Source organism: Sander vitreus, chromosome 2 (assembly GCF_031162955.1).
Source record: "Sander vitreus isolate 19-12246 chromosome 2, sanVit1, whole genome shotgun sequence".
Classification (NCBI taxonomy): Eukaryota; Metazoa; Chordata; class Actinopteri; order Perciformes; family Percidae; genus Sander; species Sander vitreus.
Genome location: NC_135856.1, coordinates 23332077 through 23352436, shown reverse-complemented (window position 1 = coordinate 23352436; position 20360 = coordinate 23332077). Strand labels below are relative to the sequence as shown.

General features: G+C 42.1%; 1 protein-coding gene across 7 annotated transcripts in view; it reads left to right on the top strand.

The window, feature by feature from the left end:
* Positions 1-452: 452 nt before the first annotated feature.
* lef1 (lymphoid enhancer-binding factor 1) overlaps positions 453-20360 on the top strand; it is a 42237-nt gene continuing 22329 nt past the window's right edge. For all 7 annotated transcript variants that reach the window (XM_078261775.1, XM_078261766.1, XM_078261755.1 and 4 more), the window contains exons 1-3: positions 453-1494; positions 3489-3555; positions 4817-4941. In XM_078261775.1, coding sequence (XP_078117901.1) covers positions 1300-1494; positions 3489-3555; positions 4817-4941 — 387 coding nt within the window. In that variant the 5' untranslated portion in view covers positions 453-1299. The remainder of the gene's footprint in view (positions 1495-3488; positions 3556-4816; positions 4942-20360) is intronic.

The window sequence follows — 20360 nt, the reverse complement described above, 5'->3', positions numbered from 1 at the left end:
TTCCAGATATAGCATAGGCTACACCTGATTTTTACACAAGGACCAAGCCCTAAATATGTTTTTTTTCTTGCACTGCAGAAACCTAGGTTGTTAGGTATTTTTACAGACAATAACGCTATTGCCACTTCTTGCGTTTAGATTAAATTTCACCTCCTCTGCCTAGGCCAAACGAGCTTAAGCTCGTCTTTTTTCCCTCTATTTCTATTATCATTTTTATTTATCATGATGGTTGTCAGTTATCTTGTCAGCCTCACCGCTTCTTTCCCCTTTCTTCTTCTTCCCCTCCTGTCTGCCCATTTGTTGTGAGCTGTGTATAAATCTCTCTCTCAGGAGGAGTGTCAATCGGTGCGGTGTCAATCAGAGCCTCGGCTTCCCTTTCATCTCTCCTTCCTCCCAATGACTGAAGAGAGAAACAGGAGGAGGAGGAGGGAGCACAGCTACATTACCAACACACACATACACACAGCGGTTACATTACACTGTGGAAGCACTGCGGGAGCAGTGGGAAAGTCGGTCCACGGCGTTTTTCCTCTCTACCTTCTTTTCCGATTGTTTTATGACTTTTGCTTTTGTCCCTCCTGCGTTGAGGATGTATGTTGAAGCATGAAAGCGGCGTACAGCTTTGCTTGTTGTCTTATCTAACGTTAAGTGTTAAACGGTTTTCTTCTAGTTGCACATCCATCAGTTTCTTTTTCACCTCCAGACGGTGTTTTGGTTTTGTTAGCCTACTTTTTTTTCTCTCCACTTTCAAGGACGACGCAGCTTCTTCCCTGGACCACCGAGGAAATATTATTTCTCACTTTTTATAAATGCACTTTTTAAAAATCATTTCCCATTGGACCATATCCGTCATCGGCTGTGTGCGTGTAACTGAAAAGCTAGTGATGAGATTTTAACTCGTGGTTTGGCTTCCTTTTTTTTTATTTTTTCCTCATGACATTGAGGCGTGCACCGGACTCTCAGTCTGAGCCTTTACATCTCAAGTTTTTCGGGTCTGAGTTTCAGTCCTTTTTAGTTTAAACACTCGTGGTGAAAAAAAGGACGCCGACACCAGCCACACTCCTCCTGTTGCTTCAGTAAAAACACACCGGCAGCGTGTTTGCACGCCGCTTCTTCTCCGAGTGACTCACGGTCGACCCTCCGGTTAAGAGGGGGACGTTTACCCACTCGGTTCGGGGGATTTTAGTGGGAGTTTCCCCCCCTCTGTAGTTTCGGACAGTGCTGGGGTGCGCGTGTGTGTGTTGTCTTCAGTTTTCTTGGTGAATCAAACCGAGTAAAAAAAAAAAATAAAATAAAAAAATGCCACAGTTATCAGGCGGCGGCGGAGACCCGGAGCTTTGCGCCACAGACGAAATGATCCCGTTCAAAGACGAAGGAGACCCGCATAAGGAGCAGATCTTCGCCGAGCTCAGCCACTCGGAGGAAGAGGGAGACCTGGCAGACATCAAGTCATCTCTGGTCAACGAGTCAGAGAGCAGCCCCAACAGCCACGATGTGAGTAATGTTGTGTGTTGACTGATGTGGTGAGTGATGAGGGAGAGAGGAAGGTGGGTATCAACTCTGAACTCCATCAGGGAGGGGAAACAGCCTGCATCAAGTCTGTAAACAAAGTTGTTTAATCCCTTTTAGTCATTAAAAGACCGTGTTTTCATTTAGCTTTTGGTACTTTTGATTAATTACTCTGGGTTTGCCTGAGTGATTTGACGGCTTTAAAAGATATGGGATGATTTAAAGAGCAAAGTGACAATATATGCCTAAAAATAATTTCCTCCTGTGAAGACCCTGCACAGTTTTATACTGTAGCCTATGTTAAGCATTTTTTATCATAAAGATTTAATCTCGGATAAAAAAAAAGGAACCAGCTGAGTTCAGGTGCATTCATAGCCTCCTCTGTTGTACTTTGATTTTTAAAATGAATAGCTTTAGTGGTTGCACTCACAGTCTGCAGGTGTACCAGCCAGAAAACTTATCTACATGTGACATCTTAGGCACCCAATAAACATCTTTTTGGTAACATTCTAGGCCTAAATGCACACTTGAATGTATGTGGCAGCTGTAGTTTATTCATTTATAGTGAAATTTGGAAAAATAAATAAATAGAAAAGATATTTTTAGGATGTAAGAATTAGGGCCTTGTGTGCTGCTTGTGACAAGCAGGCTAATAGTTAATGTTTGCATTGCTACACTATAACCTTCAACAGCTGTAAACACCAGCACATGAATCGGTTTAGCACACATGGCTTAAAAGCTATTGACAAACAAGATGACTAATTTATTTCAAAGATCACATCTTAAAAAATACAACCTAAATAAAAGGACAATTTCCAATTATTTTGTCATCAGGATGATTATCTATTTCGAATGTTACTCTCATATTTCATTATTGTCGTATTCGTTTAATGGTGCCCAATGCTTTGGGGTTGAGAAAAATATTAAACACATTTACAACTGCATTTGGTTTTGCCTGTTACTGATCAGATTTAAAAGGATGAATTAAGAGGCAAAGCATAACTAATTTATTGTGTATGTAAATATTTTGATAAAATCTTAATGGAAGAATTATAAATGATGAATTTTTAATGTTTCTAAAATTATTGATTTATATTCTGTTGTGTGATGCCATTTCATTAGCACACGTAAAGACACAGAGTAGTCATGGAACATCCCAGTTAAAATATGTTTTACATTTTTTTTCTGCATCCGTCTACCCGTGCACCGGCCTCAGGATGCAGGCTCCAGCTTCCCCATCACAAAGTTAGTCGACTGTTTTTGTCATTAACCGCAGTGTTAATGAAATTTTGGGCACATCCTGAACAAGACTGTACACATTCATCACCAAATGTCCTCGAGAGGCACGAGACAGAGGCTGAATGTTAATTAGGAATCCAGTGAAGTTCCCCCTCACTCAGTTTGTAGCCACCCTGAGGGGTCTGAACTCCAAAAAGAGGTCCTCTTCCCAATTCGGATTCAGAAGGAGAAAGGAAATGGATGTGCGAAAAGCAGGGGCTATTTTTGTAAAGCAAAAACTGTCTCCACCATTTTCTCTTTTTCATGGGATGATTTTATTTCATGTTGCAGAGGCTTTTAATTTGTAACACAAATACACTCCATATATTTGAATTTAGAAGAATGCTTAAACTGAGAGATGAAATTGAGAGTGGACCTATGGTATTGAAAAGAAGTTAATTTGTAAGCTCCTTAAGGACATGAAGCTTAATTAAGGTGTGTGTGTGTGTGTGTGTGTGTGTGTGTGTGTGTGTGTGTGTGTGTGTGTGTGTGTGTGTGTGTGTGTGTGTGTGTGTGTGTGTGTGTGTGTGTGTGTGTGTGTGTGTGTGTGTGTGTGTGTGTGTGTGTGTGTGTGTGTGACTGCATTTATTTGTCCCCCAGTGTTTATGGGTGTCTGATGACCGTATCAAGCATGCATGTGTGTAACTGCGTTTGAAGACCCTCCTAATTGATTTACCATCATTTCAATTTATTTTCTACAGGCAGCTAGACAGTCCCAAATACAGCAAGATTCATATCATGAAAAACACAGAGACCATTCTGAAGACGGTAAGTGACACCGCCTTAAGAAAGAGCTCGTTAAATCAGCATGCTTTTATAGGACAGCCAGGATTCAGGATTTAGCTGCTTTAAAAGCCCCAGATTTTCAGAATAATTCCCTGCAGTTCGAGAAGTTGAGATTTTAAGGGGACGATTTGAAAAAAGTGCCACCTCGTTTTCCCCACACAGAAGTGATCAGTCACACTCTTGCACTGTTGGTCCTCTTCTTATCAGAGCCCCTCTGTTTCTGCTGCTCTCAGACAGATAATCTCTGATGAAAGTCTAGTCAGGACATGTTCTACCTTCATGGACACAGCTACCTGATACCTACCTCACAGATGAGGGTGCCTGCAGAACCAAAGAATACTTGAATTAAAAGGATGAATATGCGCATTTCATGTTCATGATCACTATGGCACACGTGGCACGAGCCTACACGAGATAATTCAGAATCACATTTCTATCCCTTGTGTTTCTCATTATGCAATTACCCCAATAAACTATTTCCCCACATACATCAGCTCTCCGGTTGCACTGTCGCATGCAACATGTTGCTGCCGCTCGGGGCTCTTTGCTCTCTGGGTATTGTAGTCTGACCCCACTGCTGCAGGTCATTATTAGGGCTTTGACGAAGAGTGTGTCTCCTCTTTGTTCCCCTTTCACTCCTGAATGGGATCCCCTCAAACCAAACACTAGCTTTCTTCACAACAAGATCCATGTTGCCATCAGGCTATATATCATTAACACTCCCAACCCCCCAGCCTTATCACGCAGCGCGCAGTTGAGTGGCAAGTGGCGCTGCATTGAGGCCTCTAGTATAAAGCATCCCCTCTCAGGTCAAAGGCATAGAGGAACAGTTGGGGCGTCTCCTGTTTTGACACAGCCTGTATGTTCTCCTAATTGGTGCTAATTGGCACAGAGGGGCTCCATTGTTCCTCTGTATAATACTACCCTCCCCTCCAAGACGGGAAGAAAGGGCACAAACAAAAGGCCGAGGCGAAATGGGGCACGGGTTAAATCGAACGACAGTGATATCATTACAGCATCAAAACAGGCAGGCGAACTTTGTGCTCAGCTTTGTCATTATTACTTTCCTGATTTATTGACTGAAGCGCATTTAGAATGTTTGTTTGATTTGTAAGATTTGTTTGTGTTTTAAAGCTCCAGTGTAGCGAGCTGTCTAAGGAGTTTTGATGTTGATAAATTAAAAAAGTGTGAGCCTTTCGTAAACGTGCAGTAAATTGTCACTTTTGAACCTTTTTATTATCAGGAAAACTCCAAGACCTGTACAGTAAAGGCCATCCGTACCAGGGCTACCCAGGCTACATCATGATGAGCAACATGAACGACTCCTACATGAACAATGGCTCCCTCTCGCCGCCCATGCCAAGAACGGTCAGTACCAACTCTCTGCTTTCTTTCTTTTTATTTTTTATTTTTTTTTTTTACAAGTCAGTTTAACTCATGATATCTTGACATGAAATGCTGTTGTTGTAACGATGTCAAAACCACTTTTTGCTCGATGCAGACAAAACTAAAATGAGCAACACCGCTGAACATCTCAGCATCTCAGTTAGTGAAGCCATTCGACAGTCATAAAGTGAAAAAGGTATGAGCTAGGTATGGATTTTGCGTGGCATGGATATATAGTTAGAGAAATGACTCCAGAACCAATTTTATTTTGCCAGTATATTTGAGGCATGCTCTTTTCTTTGGTACATTAAAGTTGATGTTTTCTTTTACATTGTTAGAAGTTTAAAGGCCAGCAGAGATGTAACTTTTGTTGCACCTGCTCAGGTTAAACTGAAGTTCAGAAACTTTTTTTTTTTCTCTCCAGATATCACAGTTGAAAACTGAAGTTAGGTGACACAAGTTGTTTGTAAACTCTGTCGTAATAATGCCACATAATCTGGTACTGTAACATAGAGCAGACTGAGGAAGAAGAAGGAAAGCAACCTGTGGCTTTACCTGTCCACAGACTCTATGCTGTCTCACTTTTAAAACATCTTACTTCTGATGATCAGTTGTTTTCCATATTGATACTAAATAAAAAAAATAATGTTAAAAATGGAAATCAAATTCTATTTTTAAGAATCAAAGTACTTACAATGGATTGCAATGTGCACCTATTTCTGGCTCTAATTTGGATCGTTGATTTTGTTTGTTACCTATAAAGTAGAAATCGCAAACATTTGCTGTTTTCCAGCTTCTTTAATGTGAGCATTTGCTTATATTTCACTATTTTACAGTCACTGTAAATTGAATACTCTAGTTTGGACTGTTGGTTAGACAAAAAAAAGCAATTTTGAGATAACTGTGATAACTTGTTATATGTCCTTGTTGAAACTCTTTTAAAAATGTTAGAGACTAATCAATTAATCAATAAAGAAAAATCTGATTAGACTGATAAGGATATAGTCCTTAGTTGCAGCCCTACATGAGGTTAAAATCGTGAGCTAATATAGGACTGTTTTCATGACCTCTTTTTTTAGATAAAAATAGCATGTTTATAGCTTATCAAAGCTCTTGGGTCAAAATGCATGCAAATAAACGTTGACTGTAATGTGAACTAATCCATTGCTTTTAATTCACTATCATACTAAGACATTCAGTTTGGAATATCAAGTTTTAATGAGGAAACCATCCCGGCTAAACTCATAAATCACAAAGTTTTTGGACAAACAACGTCAACCATGAAATTAATGAAATGATGAATGACTAAAAGACAGCCTTTCAGGTAAGATTAAATTTGTCGACTTACAAACTAAAAAACTTAAACCTCATTATATGATATAAATAAATAAATAAATAAATAAATAAATAAAACCAAAATATTCACTTCCAATGTTCGTAATGTTTGTGTTGTTGTGAGGTATCTCTGCACAATATTTACCTGTACTTCCCAGCATTGTTGACACCCGTCTCCATGTGACTCTTGGAAAGTGAATGCCTGTCATACCACCAGAAGATTAACATGAGATATACAGTATTTCTCATCTTGTTAAAATCTTAAGTGATGCATGTCTACATGACCCAAGTAAGCCCTCTAATTAGCCCAGCATGACTGAGGAGGCCTAAAGGCAAAACCACGTCTCTGATGCTGCCCTGCAGAGGAGTTTATAATACCATCCAGGGGTGGCGTGTGTTGCAGAAATCGTCCCTGTAATGGTATTAATTTCAGGCCAGCTGCAGGTCTCTCACTGGCGTCTTCCTGTGTCTGTCCCGTTTGCAAATTTCTCCTCTCAAGACAGACATGAAACGCAGGGCACACCAGCAGCTGTCCTCCCTAATCCTGTTTTGTCCATGTCTCTGTATCACACTCGGGAAGACAACCAGCCTCAGTCTGGCTATGGTTTGGTATCTCCACACAGGAAACGCTCACACAAGCCCTGGGTTGTTTGTGCCTTTGCAGTGCATACACGTTAGTTTCATCAGGTTAAAGTTGTGAAATGTGAGCTCTGCGTGATTATAAGAATCGGCTTTCAGAGGCAGATGTGATTGTCGGGGGCAGATGCCACATGCTGCGTGTAGAGGAACTTCATTCATTTGCAACTCTATCGGGGGATGATGTTAAAATTACATTGCTTCTCCTCTGCCAAAGTTGCAGAGGGTGAAAGTATGTGACATTGAAGAGAAAACGTGATTACCTCATGATTTGCCCTCTTCAGTTTACAAATAAAGTGGTTTATGATTTGTGGGGTGTGATGCTTTCCAAATTCTCTTTTTATGGCCTGTTTCCTGGTCAATTTTATTGATTATCGTACACACTAAAAAACTCGTAGAGGGTCTGAATGGAGACCAGCTGACTGTATGAGAGGAAATTACCCCTCACTGCAGATGAATAAGACCAGGCAGTTAGGCAGCGTACTCGCTGCCAAAACTTTTAAAGCCCCGCTTTCATTTCATTTACCATGGCTGCTTTTTCACCCAATTTTCCACCTCACCCTGTCTTCAATAAAACGGTAGTCATTTCATATACGTTTCTCTCACTTATCCAATAAAAAGAGCCAAGGCTTGGTGGAAGGATCACAGAACATGAGTCTTCTGGCTTTCTCACTGATGTCAGCTTGCTGCCTCTGCTGCCGGCCACCGCAGCCACAGTATCTGCAGGCCTGGGATCGGTTTTCACCGAGATCAAAGGCACATTCTCCCTTTCATTCTCTTCCATCCCCAGCCCCACCACCGCCCCCAATCCCAGTCGTTTAGATTGATTTCCATTGACCATGACATTCCTGCACATGCCGTCCAGTCATGATGGAGCTTTTGGGAGTAGCTGATTGTCAGCAGATTTTCCTCCACCACAAGAGCTGAGATTTTGGTGTCAAGATGCCTAATGGTGTTCAGTTGCATATACACGTTGGCCACTTCAAAGAGTCAGTGGTGTGTATGAATACCGCCATGTTTACGTAAACCTATAGCTGTTTACGTAAACCTATAGCTGTTTTAGGATGTGGAGTCTGCAGGGTATCCTGAGCAAAATGAGCAGTGAGTTCATCATCACGTGATGTGGATCCTTCTCTTGAAGGCGCAAACAGGGCTTTGTGTTTATTGTGCATGATGCTTGGGACTAGTGCCTATGTAGCTTTATGTAATTGTCTTGCCTACATTTATATGTACACAAAAAATAGGATATTAGGAGAAATTAGTTTAAATCAGGACATTGGCTGGTATATTTTAAGTGTGTCAGTGATATATACAGACACTTAAACTTGTAGAGACTTTTTTGTGGTCCTAGCATTTGGACTGATGACAGAGTGACAGGACAGCTCCTGTACTGAGACTGTGCAGACTTGTATTTGATTGTGCTAATATGTATACATTTTAAAGATGGCTGTTCAGCTGTGGGAATCGGCTCCACTTATTTATTCAGTTATAGTCGGACGTGAGATTTAATCATTTCTATTATAGGACTCGGCAGCTTTTAATCTTGTCATTTAAGTAGACAGAAGACTGATCATCATGTGTGTCATCTGGATCGGGGTTAGTGTTTCTCTCTCGTTGTTTTCAGACGCATCAGTGAAGTAACTTACATGGAATGATTCATAGTTCTGCTGTTATAACCTTTTGGGTGTGTGAAAATAGGAAAGATTATGAATATAGGGAAGGATTGTTTTCTCTCTGGCCTCTGTGTCTTTGTGAATGTTTGTATTGACAATTGAAACATGTTGGTCAGAATTGTCATAATGCCCCATAATGGTATTGATGATAATGGTTGCCAAGTATAAATCTTCAAAGCATTTAGGATGTCGTCACTCCAAGCTTGATGTGTGGAGGAAGAGAAGTCCACTGCTTCTAAGGGGTTTTTGTCTTACCTTTTCAAATAAGTTGTTCTGCAGCCTCCTCAACTCAAGTGAGGATTTGAAAATGACAGTTTCTAAATAAAGATCTACATGCACATGATGGACAGTACATATTTTTAAATGACCTGAAATCTATTCTCAGATTCTGTTGCTTTTTGTCACATAACACATTTACCCTTTTGTTAAAATCACAAAAGCTCCTGTTTTACATGCTCCTCTATGGGTTAAAAGAAACCATGCAACCTCTAAGCTCATGACATCTTACCGAAACCCTTTGAATAAACTCAGAAATGCATGGTTGACAAGATAAAGACACAACTGCATGTCCTTAGTTCTGAAATGTTGATAGTGCAGAGATAGTATAAGGTTTTTCACCTGACTGAAGATGTGTTGGCGATCTCCAGCTGTGTTGGAACAGTGTTATGGTCTTGAGCAACAGCTTGAGGAGAGGAACGGATATTTAATTTTTTATTTTTTTTTTAAGCTGAGTTTTGCTGCTGTGGTGGTGGGGGGGGTTAAGAGCGCTCCCTCTCCTTTGCTGTGCACTCTTTTTTTTTTTTTTTTCCCTTTGGACCTTCAATTGCAGATCCTCATAGCGAGAAAGAGGGGGTGTGGAGGGGGTGCAGCGCTGTACTTTCCTTTGATGTAGTGGGAACGTGACGGATCTGCTAGCCAGTGTCTCGCAGCGTGGAATCACTAACCCAGGCTTACCTAACGGGATTTGGTAGGACCGCTCTGGTGTCCCTCAGTGCCATGTGTGTCCTGAGCTCATGCCCCCAGCACTACCGTGGAAGATCCCTGTTAAAGAGAACACTGCATTTACCAGCAGCCTTCATGTCCACACATGATGTTCTAGATGGCAGCTCATGGCACCATGTGTAGTTTTTTCAAGTCTCACTATAGGGTGGACGTGCTGTGTGAAGTTTGCCAGAGCTAAATGCAGCATTTTGTCTTTTAAGTAGCTTGTCTCCATATGATCGTCCAGCTGTCAACTCGTGCTCTATAAACAGTACTGTCTATATGTGTATTTTAGTCCCAAAAAAAAAGAAATAACGCAAATATAGCAACTGTCAAAAGACAGAAGTATAATTGCCTCATTTAATATACCAAATTAGCACATATCAAAGAGTCACGCTAACATTGATGTCATCTGCTGTGCAGCTCTATCAAACGGCAAACTGTACGTGTGCACATGAAGGACAGCAGCAGGGACCTCACGCAGAAGAAACACTTGGCGTCTCAGACTCTTTGTAGTACTGCTGGGTCGTGGTGTTTTATAAACAGCGCCATTAACGCCAAGGTTTCTTCACGTCCTCCGCTGTATGGTGATGCTAGTTGACACATTTACTCCATATGCACGGCGCTAACGACGCCATGTGGTTGCAATCACCTTATCGGAGCGTTTCATCTTGTTAAATGGAGCTCAGCAGAGTGATTGTCTACCAGGACTAAGGTTTAACTTTGTGGAGGTTTTATTTTTCTTGATAGTGGGAGAGCATGCAGATTGATTTTTGAGTTTACAAAGATTTGACATTTCTGTTTATACTCAAAAAAGACGATAAAACCATGCAATTATTTTTTATTTGTGTTCCTGAACTATTTATCTGTGCTATTCTACCACCTTACACCTGACACGCCCTTTTTAAGGAAGTGTAATTACATTTAAAAAAAAAAGAGCAAGCAGCAGATATAATCAGAAACTTCCTGACGTTTAAAAAGACCAGTAAAGTGTTCAAAAATGCTGAAAATGTGTGTTTCCTTATGCGTGTGAGAAAAGCAATCGTGAGTGTCATGGTTGTGAGCATGACATGCAGGCACATGCTTAACCCCTGTTGATGTTTATTTTGGGCATGTGTTATGGCTCAAAGCGAAGCACTCATAGATGATGATGATGATACTTTCTTTGCTCCCTATCCTCCCACTGAATTGGCTAAAGCTTAACCAATCAAGCAATGCTGCCTGGAGCCAGCCAGTCAGGCTTCCATGTACAGACCGCCACTCAAGCCCACAACACCTGCTCAGAGGACTTCACTCTTCACCAGCAGCCTGCCACTGATCTCCAGGGGTCAGTGGAGGGCCTCGCCAAGGTTTCCCTTATGCCCAATTCTGTTTGAATGGTCTGGGTGTGGACTTCCTGTAAGGGTGGATCAAAAATGGAGACTAGAGGGGTGTGTGTAAATGTGTTCAGTGTTTTTGTCAATTTGTTGTACAACTGACTGTACTTAGTTAAATGGGACTGTGGGTGAAGTGGTTGTCTCTTGGCAAAAATGCTTGTTCTTTTTTGGCTTCACAATAGATTTATAGTCGTCGTTTGTTACATAAAAAAATATGTTAAATATGCCCCAACAGCACAAGTTTCATTGACCCAGGTCAGTCTTTAGGCCGTGATTGAAGCTTGACAGTAGTCCCTCAAAGCTGATCACAATATCTCACTGTTCCCTGATACAGTCATAAAATGAGTAAAAACATGAATAGCTTTATTGACTTCATCCTGACAGCTTGTAGGTCTATATAGAGGCGAGCAGTGTTCCAGCTAGTAAACTACAGCACGGGGAACAATAGGACCACAGGAGTGAAACATGGGTGCAAATCCTGCCGGCTGTGTCCAGACTTCAGAAAAGCTCAAACAGCCCTCACTTTGTCCAGCTAAGAAATAAGGCTATGATCAATGGCTGCTCTGTTTTGTATGAAGTTGGTCAGTCTCTGGTGCTCTCTTTTCCTCCCTCCCTCCCTTCTCTTTGCTGTTTCATATTTTTCAGAAGCTCATTATTTCTTTCTGCTATGGGTGTGAGTGCTAAAGAGGCTCACATGCAATGTGTATCTGACAGCGCTGAAATATTAATGGTCCCCAGTGTAGGAGGTTGGTATAGGGCCTGCATAGTTACATTACAAAGGGTGCCTTCTCGCCACCAGGCTTTATTAGCAGAGCTGTTTAAATGAATGGATGGATATAGCATTTTTTCATGCCTCCTTTTGTGTTTTTGCGCTAAATACCAGACCACTTTCTTTTGTCAAACAATTTGCAACACGTACACTAAACGGGTATTTGATACACACACACACACACACACACACACACACACAGAGTGAAGTGTAAGAGCTGCACTGTTGAGCTTTCTGTGGGAGGACAAAGAGGAGGGCTTTGCTATCAGTTCATTTTGTGTGGTCTCGGCCATAAAAAACACGCTGTTCTTTGACTGTGAAAAAAGCCTGTCTTTAATTTTTGGGAAACCCATAAAAGTTTGTCGCTCCTTTCATATCGGCTTCACAATTGAAAACAAATGCTACATTCTCCCCTCCTCTCCTTTGAACTGGCCAATTATGGAGTTGTGAAAATAAAAATCAGTCTGTAGATCTCTTTACCCTCTTTCTTTTCTTTCCTTCCTTCTCTCCCCCCCCCTTCTCTCTCTCTCTCTCTCTCTCTCTCTCTCTCTCTCTCTCTCTCTCTCTCTCTCTCTCTCTCTCTCTCTCTCTCTGTGTGTCACTTTTTTCCCCTCTCCCCCCTTTGTTTTTGAAGAAACCGAGGGGGATCACTGATGTCAAAGTCAAAACCAAGAGCATTAAGAAAACTGGCGAAATGCAATACAGCTGCAATCCGACATGACGCTAGAAAATAGGGCTGAGGAGCAGAAAGCCTCTCTCCCGTATTCCCAGGGCGCGCAACTGCTCCCGGCCTTGGCTTTGATCTCTTCAAAGCCTCCTGCCTCCTACTAGATGGAGAGTCTTGGCTGCCGCTCGTGAGCGCTGGAGAGAGGCAGGGAGGGAGGTGGGGGTGTGTTTTTCGGCGGGGGGGGGGGGGGGGTCGTCTTTTCCTTTCCTGGGCTGAAATCAATCACGGTGCCGAGGCAATTATGTGTAATGCAACCCCAGCCAGATTAGTGACTCTTGTTACCTGAGCGACCGGAGCTCTACCAGAGTAATCTGTGAGCCACACCGGCCTCACCAGCATAGAAGTAGCCAGGAACAGGCAAGGGCACTTGGGGTAAAGGAGGGGAGAGGGAGAGGTGCTGAAAAGCAGGCTGCCATGCTGCTGTCCAGCAGAGCAGAAAATCTGAGTACAATGGAGTGATTACACTTGCAGATGTAGCCATATTTATGATGAGGTGGATAGAGAGAACAGAAAGAATGACGAGTGCTGATTGCCATGGAGCTTGCTAGTTAGTGTGCTAACGAGCCGGGTCTCTTTTGTGTTAAAACATGTGCCTAATGTCACCTCCACTGCGCTTCCAGTCCTCCCCCACCATCTCCCGCCCTGTCCTCCCTCTGGTGTCATATCTCTATCCCTCATGCCCTCCACAGTCGGCTCCGAAATGCAAGCTTGGCCAAGGCTCCTGCCCCAGGCGCCCAATTTACTATGGCTGGAGAAAAATTCTGTGGCCCCAAGTCACAGAGGAAAACAGCAGAGCTGAATGCTACTCTTTCCCTGCTGCTGCAGTTTGTCTGATCTGTGCAACTGTTTCAGTGTCTTAACACACAGCAGTGTAACAATTACATTTTTTTTATGTGGCTTACTGAGGAGATTAATCCCAATTATGTTTGCTTCTAGTTTAGGCAAATCTAAAACGTGGTAGGAGTTTGATGCTCATGACTAATACCACCTAGCGTATGTTATAAGATAATGTATTATTTGTATGCTTTTTTTTTTTTTTTAAGCCTATGATAATTATATTTAGAAACAATTAATTGGAGGCTTGGTAGAGGGCAGAGGAAAAAGTTCAGCTTCACATTATTGGTGTTTACTTGGAAATATATGATTGCCTTGGCTTTTATTCTTCCCTTGCGCTCTGTCTGTAAGAGCTAATGTCACAGGTTTTTTTTCCCCTCAGCAGTCACTTGATGCAGGATGATGAAACCCACAAAGATATCTAGCAAGAATGTGTTTGTTCATCTGATGAGCTCGCCTTGTGCTCCATGTTTCTTTTGATCATCGGACTGCTTGGTCGGTGATTGAAGGCACTTGTTTTGCTCGTGGGATGTACACATTGAATACATTAGATATACCGTCCTGTAATAATAGAATGTAGATGATCAGGACCTTCATGTCTGCGATGGTTTTAACAAGGCAGGCTGACAGGCAAGTGGAGCTGACTCTAAAAATATAAAGGTCACGCTGAATGGATTATGTGGCATCAATGGAGCCACCGTCCAGCTCAGCAGGAGCCCTTAAATCCACTAGCAGCCATAACCCCTCGGCTCAGGGGCCAGGTGACGCTTTTCATGTCCTCCAATGGAGAGACATCACAGAGGCATCCTCTACTTTGAGCTGCCCGTCATCAAACAATGCATCAAAACATCAAATCAATCCACCCCCACTGGATCTATCTTTTGAAATGAAAGATAGGGGGGATGGAAGTGCCCACCACGCCCCCCGCACCACAACTCTCCAAATATTTATTTCTCCCATTGCAAACATTAACAATTCTTCCATACTGATGCAATGATATAGTGAAAATGTTGTGCTTGACTATTGTTTGAAACGTTCAACAGTGGTTACCTGACCTGTGATTACAAATCTGCTCAGGGCCAGTTTTATGTGGGTCCACCTTTATGAAAAGGTGAAAACAGCTTATTATAGACTCTGGGATTGCAACTCCAAGACTACTATAGCCGACACTACTATGGTCGATTTTGGTACTGTAAGTCCTACTTCTTAAATTCTACTGCCCATGATTGCAAAGATGTGTGTGAACATTATTGTACACAACTTGAACAGAACTTAACACAGACTTGCCAAAAGGTGACAGTAAAGGAAAGATTTTAATTTGATCATCCACACGTTGGCTGTAGAAACCTCTAGCAATTATCTGAATGGCTCAAGTCATTATCCCCACATCTTACTTGCATTGGTTTAAGAGCAATCTATTTTCTTTACAGGCAAAGAAGATAGATGGATATACATTCATGGTTGCCACTTACTGCAGCCTACTTTTTCTTTTGTATTTTCTACAAATAACCATCATTCATAATTCTTTTCCAGAGCCATACGTTGTATATTGTCAATGCTTGTTTCATCTGACCAATTGTCCCAAACCCAAAGATACCCAGCTCGGCTCATTCAATCTAACATTGCTTTCTTAATAGACAAATGAGATAATATTAAAAGCAGTCCACGATGAATAAATCAGTTAAGAGCTGAATTACAACCACGGTGTGTTCATTGTATAGCGTATCATTCTTTTTTTGTAGCATCAGGTGCATGAGTGTGCCCTGTAATGTTGCTGTAACCATATGCCCTCAGCCTAAGGATCCCCTTTTGTGCTCCAGAAATTCACTATTACCATTTCTTTAGAGGTATCAAGGGATAAGCAGACGTTGTTGGTTGCCATGTTGAACATGGTCGTTTTGTTTGTATTAAAGCCCACAAAACCCTGCCACAGAGCTAATTGATGAGGCAGGGTTTTCATGTGACCGTCCAGATCCTTATAGAGCTTCTTGAAGTGCTCCCTGCTTCTGTGGGGATGGAGAAAAGCCATTTGTTCTGAGGGGATCAGATTTGAATAGCTTTGTGCTTTTCATTCAGATCTTAACAGGGGCGTGTGCGCCTGGTTGGAAAGAAACCCTAAAATGTGTGGTTTGATTAATGACTAATTCCAGGCTGAAAGGCAGTTGTTGGTAGTCTTTACCAGTTAATCCCTTAAAACGTGGAATCACACCCAAACAGTGGGCTGCTGGTATTGTTGTACGGTCTATAATGTGAATGAGCCGAAAGGTTTGCAATGTGAGCCACAACCATGAATGCTTCTTAGCACTGTGGCATTAACCTTGCCTCATTATAACCAGGACCAAAACGGTCAAATGACTTGTAACATCATGAAAAACACAGCTTTGTCTGGGTACTTGTCTAATTATGTAAAAAGATCATTTTGGAAGTAAAAGGAGACGTGTTTAGCTTCAAGCGGAATGGTTGGTTGGGGTGAAAAGAGCATTGATCGTGTGACTACAGGGTCAAAGTTCAGATCAAAGTCAGGACACAGGTGTTATTACACCTGAGGCAACGGCGCTTCTTGTGACCCACAGTTTTCAAAGCATTACATAACCTATTTAACCCTATCACAAGAATTTACAAAATTCTGGCATTTTTCTGTGGATTTTTATTTGTAGTCATCAATGGTACAGACTCACTAACCATCAATATTTTCTATTACACTTTGTGTCGGTGGCTGTGCGTCGGTCTGAGTGAAATACAGAAGGAAAACTAGGTCAATACTCTCTACAGCTCTCATTCAAATCGCCTCCCCATCCACATTTTCCTAGTTTGTGCCGTTGAAAAGCTTCCCCGCAAAAACACGGCAGCGCCTCTACAGCCTTATGCTGTCTGCCTTCGTCCCACTCTCCCTGGCTAGCTTGCAATGCTAATATTTACCCCTTCCTTTCCGTAGATATATTATGAAATGTTGCATTGGCGCTAGCTGGGGCTTATTGAGAAGAGTACTGTCTCTAGCTTTCGTCTCCACAGGTAGAGACACACAAAGACCCCCACCAGACTCTATTTTCCCCCTCAACGCTGAGCTCCCAAATCCAAACTGACAGCCATTCATGCCCAGAATACCTGGGCAAAAGCTGAGGGGGGGAAACACTATCTAGGTGTAGCAGGCAAATCCGCTCTTGTTCGACGGATCTATGAAGCTCCTGCATAAGGCAACTCATCAGCACTTTTCCCCCATTCTGCACTGCATTTTTTTCCTCCCTCTTTCTCTGCGTCTCTGGTATTGTGCGGCGGCTAAGGTTTTAGCGCACTTGCCACACAGTTAGCGTGTGCTGCGATTTTATTTGTGTACATCTCTCAGGGCCTTCGAGTGTTGTTGTTGAATGTGGATGTTGGCACCACCGGGCTGCCTGGCAAGAATGTAGCTACTCAGCAGACCAGAGCTGGCTTCTAATGATAAATCATGCAGTGTGTTAATGCAGCAACCGGGTTGCTATAAATAGTTGCTAGAGAAGGATGACTATTGATTCAGGAAGAAAAATAAAGCATGCTCCAAACATGTTCTGCTTGTGGTCCGCTTTAACGGCTGACTTTCAAACATAGGGCCCTAAGACACACAACATTGCCCCTGGTTTGAAACACACAGCTGATCAGGTAATTGAAGCAATGATGCAGCTAAAGGCTTTATGACTAAGATTGTAATACAGTTAGACACATTGACACTGTTCAGATACACCAGGTAGCTGTCTTTTTTTGTGCTTCGGGTGCTGAGAAAATGACACAATTCTGCAAGACTGGTGTCATCTAAGGCGTTGTTGGGATTTTCAGTTAACCTGTCTCAGTACATCCAAGGCAACTGATGGAGCTGCAGAGAGAGCAGCCATGTTCTTTGTGGGGGTATAGATGCCTAGTGGGTGCTCAAGTGTGTGTGTGCGGTCTGCCTTTTGTGTACGTGTTTGCGTGTGCGCTCGCAGGCCTGCTGACAGTGGCACTTCAGCAGAATGTTTGCCCTTTCCTCAGTCCTTTGATGTGACCAGGTCCTGCTGTGATAATGAGCCCTGTGCCCCGCCGCAAGGTGAACATCCTGCAGGACGCCCAGGGCTCTGCCAGAGCAGCGGCACAACCCCCACCACTCGTACACACACACACACACACACACACACACACACACGGTCGACCACCATTTAGAGCTGATAAACTTCCACACAGGACTTGGATAGTGTGGAAACGATGACAACCCTTCATGTGGCACAGAAACATTTCAAACCTGTAGTTTTATGCACAGTACATACCAACCACATTAAGGCCTGGCAATATGGCTTAATATGGTGAATAATATCATCATAATCATCATTTTTACCAAGAGAGAGATTTATTACAATATGGAATATGCATATGAGTATGCAAAAATAACAGAACTATTCAAATAAATATTTAAAGCATGTAAAAGAGTGTTGATTTTCTGTATTTTTCCTCCTGTCAATAAATCCCTTGAAAAGACCAAAACCAATAGTGAATTGATCCTACCTACAAGTGTTTTCTGTGTAGCTAAAGCTTGATATACCTTCTTTTTTTTTTCCTGCCATAGACTATCCAACAACATTTTAAAAAAATGAATTAATGAGCCAAACCACAAGCTTAAATGCCAAAGCAGCAGCAAAACAAACTGCAGTGTAGTTTATTTTGAGTAAGTCTGCTGCAGTAAATACTCACAATAGTAGCACAGTATTCATTTGTCGCAGAAATAGTCCACAGCATATGCACGGTTTACTCCTGTTTAAAGTATTTTCTAAAAACTACAGTGCCCAGGAGTTTTTAGGACTGTTTTCAAAACATTTTTTAAACGGCTTGTTAGTTTTTTGTTTTTGTACATTTAGTTTTTGTACATTTAACATCTACATCTAGTAGGAACAAATGGGCTTGGGACCGAGAGCTACAGACAGACTTTTGTAGTATTGATTTATTGAGAGACAGATTAACATTTGGTATTTTTAAGGGATTTGTTGACAATTACAAAAATACACAATACCAACTATGTTGAACTGATTATGTATTACATCAGACACCCAACACTCTTCACACATGTAAAACTAAAACCTCAATTACAATTATTTGTTACAATTTGCCTAGAAACAATCATTTGGACGACAGTAAGTTATTTTGTAAAACGGTAACACTATATTATCATAAACAAGCTGCAAGATGATTTTACCAAAATTCAGTATACACAATTACTGAACTCCTGCCCAACCCTACACTGCAGCTTTTTAACCTCTATGAACTGGCTGTTATCATAGTGCTTTACTGTTTCTTCTTAACTCACTGTGGCTTAACGGGGAAGGAAAAACAGCAACTGGATAATTTTTAATGTTCTGTTGCTCTTCCCTCAGTTTTTTAATAGCTCCGCGACATACAGAAATTAAGAGTTGAACACTTTAAAAAGCGGATGTCTTTTCATCTGGGGCAGGCATATTTCACACAAATTATCTCCTTTGCACGCTCAGAATGTCAGTATGAGAGCTAGTGTGATTGGTTTGCTTGCAGCACACGCTCTTCATGCCAACTGAAGGATGATGGGTAATCCACCTCGTCCTATTCAGTTGCGCTTGGTGGTGGTGGTGGGTAAGAAGACAGTCAGCTGTTAATAGCTCCTTTGTGTTCATATGAAGCATGTATGTGTTAAATTCATTAAACGCGTGGTTACTGCAGCCTGATCCCTTCACCATGTACCATGACCATATTTTACAGAATGTCTTTTCTTGTTCCATGTTAATACAGTGGCATGTGTCGGTTATGTGTGGTTAATGTAAAGTGTTTGACGCGCGGGTGTAACGGTGGTATTTAGAGGAAAGGGCCAAAAGTTCCCATGCACGATAAATTTGTGCTGCAACTTAGCAACTAGAACCATAACATTGCATATGCGGTACATGCGTGTCTTAGTTATCTAAGTAATTCACCAAACGCCATTATACTTTAAGTTGTGATATCCTTTATACCTTTTTGTGTGTTTCCCATTTTTACCAACTGGCCTCAGCCTTCATTGTCACCGCTTCTGTTCAACTTTTGGACTCTTGACTAGTACGCAGGATTTATGATTGAAATGAAAGGAGGGGGGAGAAGAGAGATTGGGATGGGGGGGGGCTTCACAGATGTAAATGTCTCTCCAGGGTAGGCTTTTCCTGTTATTCGCAGCCTCCTCCACTCCTGTCCCTGTGGTTGGCTTTGCTTGTTCGTCTCATTACCCTGGGCACGTGGCGCTCCTTCGCTTGCTGGCGGCCCAGCTTTCTTCTCCATTAATTGGGTTTCGTTACATTAAGCCCCCTGGCCGATGGGCCATCCTACCAACATTCCATTTTTAGCACTCCATTCGAAGCTGGTGGGGCTCAACCCGCTCTGTGAATGGTAATTGGTTATTCATTTAAGCTTCCTCAGGTTGGTCTCCACTGGTGTTGGTAGAGGTAGGGGAGGAGGGAGGTACTGTCCCTTTTATCTTCCACACTGTAAAGCTGCTATGGGAGAATGTTTGCTCACTTTTCAAAGGTCGAACAACTTGCACACAAACACACCTGAGAGGGAACACCTGGCCTGAAGGTGACTCTCTGCACTGGGCACGCCCTTACTTTAAACTTCAACTTTCAGGCATTTACAGAGGCTTTCCATCTGTAATCTTGCTTTCTTTATGATCACATTGTCAGTGGAAACAGTAGCCAAAGATGGTATTTAAACAGTCGGGTGGGTGTGCATCAGTGATTCAGTTATTTTTAAATGATTCCCTTAGGTGATTGGAAATATATAGCAAAGCCTCGATGATCCTGGTTGTAATCGCATAACAATTTTTTTCCTGTTAATGTCCTGGGCATTTTTCCTCTAGATTATCTATTTCCTCTAGAGTGCCAAAGATCCTGTGAGTAGGTGAGGTTGGGTTTTGGGGTGAGAAGGGCTTCTTAGTGAAAAGATTTAGCAGCATGGGAATCCACAGCCACCACTTGAGCTGCCATCTCCCCAGCTGTTTGTGAAACACCTCACATGGTTTATACATACTAGATTGTAGCTGCAGGCGCAAAGAGTCCTCATTGCATATAAATTAC